This window comes from Austrofundulus limnaeus, unplaced genomic scaffold, assembly GCF_001266775.1.
Source record: "Austrofundulus limnaeus strain Quisiro unplaced genomic scaffold, Austrofundulus_limnaeus-1.0 Scaffold1, whole genome shotgun sequence".
NCBI classification, from domain to species: Eukaryota; Metazoa; Chordata; class Actinopteri; order Cyprinodontiformes; family Rivulidae; genus Austrofundulus; species Austrofundulus limnaeus.
Window position 1 is genome coordinate 2,861,048 of NW_013952403.1, and position 3,989 is coordinate 2,865,036.

The following is a 3,989-nucleotide window of genomic DNA, read 5'->3' on the forward strand; positions in this document are numbered from 1 at the left end:
TTTTTTCAATCTCACTTGATGTTTTTGCAAAGACAGTTGGGTGGTTGTTGCAGAGCGGTTAGAGGAGTCATCCCGTAACCAGTGCGTTGCCAGTTCAATCCCCTGTTCCAGCTGTCTCAGTCATTGTGTCCTGCCTTGCCTACTGATGGTGGTCAGAGTATCCGGTGGCGCAGTATGGCAGCCTCTGTCAGTCTGCTGTGACTACATTGTATCTTCCTATCGTCAGTGTGTAGATGAATGATGTATGAAATTGTAAAACATCTTTGAGGGTTTCAAAAGCCACTAAGACTAATGAATTATTCTTATTTTTAGTTGAATCAGTGCAGGCCTGCTGTGGTATACTGGATTGGCACTAATTAAACTTGCACTATTTTATGATATCCATCCATCCATCCATCCATCCATCCATCCATTAGTTTCTACTTAAGTTGCAGGTGTTGTAGGTGCCTGTCTCCAGCAATCACTGTGTGTGAGGCAGGGGACACCCTGGACAGCTCATAAGTCCATCACAGCACCACATAGAGACAAACAACCACTCACACTCTCACTCACTTTATAGGTACAACACTATAGAGTTACCAATCAGCCTAACATTCATGTTTTGGGTCTGTGGGAGAAAACTGTTGCACCTGGAGAAAACCCATACAAGCATGGAGAGAACGTGACATCTTCTATGATAAATATGTAGAAAATCCGGTGTAACAAAGTGTTGAAACTCACTGTAACCACTGTCCTCCTCCTTTGTTCCATCAATGGTTCCATCCGCCTGCAGCTGCAGGTGGAAGCCTTGTCGACTGTACAGCTTCGTCACAATCCCCTTCAGCTGGGGCTCTGYGGAGACAGGAGGAGACACACACAGAGATGCAAACATGAAACTTGTGYTTAACTACTCCTCAATTTGTCATGTAAGCCTCAAAAACATAATTGTAAAGAGACCAAAGAAGATGAATAAATAAATATAAATTGTCACGTTTCACAAATTTCTCAGCTTTGAAACAATTAAAAATAATCAATTCAAAGTTGAGCTTCTTGTTAAAAAGAAGAACAAACATCTTATTGCAAATGTCATTTTAGACAGAATTTGTTATCTAATAAATAAATGCAAGTGTTTAGTTATAAAATGTTAAAAACTAATTTTATCTTTCCTGCTTTGCTTGTACAATCAGTGAGCACCTGAAGTGTCTTAGGCCTTTAATTTTTTTTTTATAAAATATGTGAAGCTGAAAACTCACAGTGGACAAACAAAACCAAAAGTTGTCAAAAAAAGACTCAGAGTTTTGACACACAATGRCAAAATGTCTAAGATGGTTGAAAACTTGTTTTGCATGTTATTCATATTTCTCTTCCCTGAATGCTATTTTATTTGCATGAAGCATTTACAGGAGCATATTCAGATTGCACACCAAATACTGTATATAAGCAAAAAACAAACAAACTGAAAATACTAATAAAATGTGGTAAATATTTTAACATTGCGTAGATGTAACGAATTGCAACAGAAAAAAAAATCCTCCTCTCAGGAGGAAGCAATTTATTCATATTTTCTCTTGTTTTACTTGGTGAAACTAATACAAAAATCCACAAAATAAACATCCTTTTAGTAGATTCATAATTTGAAGGTTATTTTTCTATCCTAAATCAAATAAGACTGTCATTTTTCCTGATAGCTTGATTCAGAAAAGGCTTAAAACATTGAGAGTAAACTCTCTGAATAATTGGATAATTCAGTGAGAAAGTACACACCAATGCCTTCCACAATGTTCTGATGTAATTCAGCAGATGTCATTGAAAAGCACATCAGGCAATTGCATCATATTAATCTTAATCCGATCAGGTTTGAGGTAAATGTCCTTTTGTAGATTTTCCTCTTAGAGCTGGACACACTGAGCTGCACCAGCAAAGGAGAGAAGTGCCTCGTTATGCTGACTGTCTCTAACGAAGGGTCTCTACCAGAGGCTAACCACACCTTTCAGTTATTTCAGCACCACCATTGTTCAATTMATTGGTTATCTTCCTGCACAAGAAGTATTTTCAGTCTGTCTTTTCAGTGATGTAGACATTTTGTTGCTTTGAATCATTGTGTTGTCATAGTTTGCCCACAAAAAAACTAAAATAAAAGTCAGTGGGCATCCTTCACTCGCATAAACCAGCATGGGTTCAAATACACACACAAACTAGCTGTGTTGTTGTTTTCTCAAGTAAGTAAACACTGTTTCCTCCACAAAATGGAAATTGGAGGCAAACAAGTTGCAAAAACTGCAATTCTACTATTATATAAACAGCTCTGACCACCAGGTGACATTTTTATAAAACATCTTTGATAAAAAATGATTTATGGGATTAAAATAAGCTGATAAAATACAGTTAGGTGCTTAAAACCAGGYTCTTATTAAAATGTAAGCCATGCAATGATCATGTTTTCATGTGAGCACTTGCAAAATAACAGAAAACAAAAAACAGAAAATAGTGACTACATGTTGTGAATTGATGCTATATAAAGAAACTGAACTGAATGGAAATTTGGAGCTGTTTGTTTAAAAGTGTCAGTCTGTCTTCATTATGAATGTATACAGAGCATAAAGTTAAAGGGATATTTYGGGAGCAGGTTCCATCATTTCCTGTCTTTTTGAAGAGTTGCTCATCGCCTGTTGTTGACAGTAATATTTAATTTGGTGAGATTTTTCAGATTAGATTGAATGAGTAAATAATTTATTCTGAAAAGCTAAGTGGCATGAACTGGACCAAAAATACAGTCATGATCAAGTGTGAGAAAACTCGTTTAAAGAAGATTAAACAACAGAATATATTTATAATAATAGTTAGTGATAAATCTGTTAATAATCTGACCAAGTCACTGAACAGACCTGGTCGTCTCCTTCTCCTCTTGTTGGAACCAAAGAGTTTGACTCGTGAGAAAACGTTCAGCCGGCTGGGTTTCTCACAGCTTCCTTTGGTTTTACTGGGGCTGCTGACGCAGCGGCAGGCGTTCGACTTCTCCCGCTCCCTCGCCTGCCTTTTCTGCCGGATGAGGGAGCTGGCGATCGCTGCTGCCATAGCCAGTTTGGCAGCGTTTTGTGGGGAAACAACTTCCAGAGAAAAGTGATTTCAGAAAAGTGGATTCAATAATAAAGAAAACGTTGAAGAGTTAAGAGCCAGCAGTCTGAGGACGCGCTGAAGAAAGAAGCTGCAAAGTGCACAAAAAGAGTGGAACGATCAGTCCCAAAGGTGCAGTAAAGACTGGATAATCATTCCTTAACAAATGTCTGCGTTATTTATGAGCTGCCCGCAGTAGCTCCATGAAAACAAAAGTGGAAAAAGACTTTCGCCAAAGCGCGTCGCGTGTTCTTCCAACTGGATCATTTTGTTGGGATCAGGGTGAAAACGCGCAGAAAGCCAGTCTTGGTTGGTGGGTTTCCATGATCCCACTGAACTACCCAGCCTCGCACATGTTCATGGTGTTGGTAGACAGTGGTGAGTGWCGCGCAGTGCCAGTCCTCCGGGTGGAAACACCTGTTTGCAGAAGCCCGGTGTGTGTTTGCTGCGCTCTGCCAGTAATCCCTCTGCAGACACCAGACCTGAGCCGCGCGCTGGAGAGGCAACGCATAAAAAACCACTCACAGAGTCCAGTTGTTGTTTCTTTCCGGTTATTTTTTGTTGTTGTTAAGAAGAAAAAGAAGCAGGAAGTGCCTCGTGGCTGAATCAGTAACCGAGCGCTGCACAAACAGAAAGTCAGAGCATCCCCCCCACCTACAAACCTGAAGGAGGAACTGCTGGGGGGCGGGGAGTGGGGCAGACGGACTGGAGCCTGTCCACAGAGCCAGTCAGTGCGTACAGTAAGGACATGTGCCCAACGACACACATAGGAGGTTTTATTAAATTAAATAGAAAAAAAGGGGGAAAAAAACGAAAAAGGGGGCGTAAAAGGAGCGGAGGCGGATGGGTGGGAGAGAAGAAAAAGTCCAAAACAGAATGAAACAACACATTTATTT

The 3,989-nt window shown here is 40.1% G+C and overlaps 1 protein-coding gene across 4 annotated transcripts in view; it reads right to left on the reverse strand.

The window, feature by feature from the left end:
- fgf13a (fibroblast growth factor 13a) overlaps nucleotides 1-3,989 on the reverse strand; it is a 100,240-nt gene that overhangs the window by 25,763 nt on the left and 70,488 nt on the right. For 3 of the 4 annotated variants that reach the window (XM_014004834.1, XM_014004822.1, XM_014004841.1), the window contains one exon: nucleotides 721-831. In XM_014004834.1, the coding sequence (XP_013860288.1) occupies nucleotides 721-831 (111 nt within the window). Of the gene's footprint in view, nucleotides 1-720; nucleotides 832-2,864; nucleotides 3,788-3,989 lie in introns of those variants that run through there. The other variant, XM_014004827.1, reaches the window with a different exon arrangement.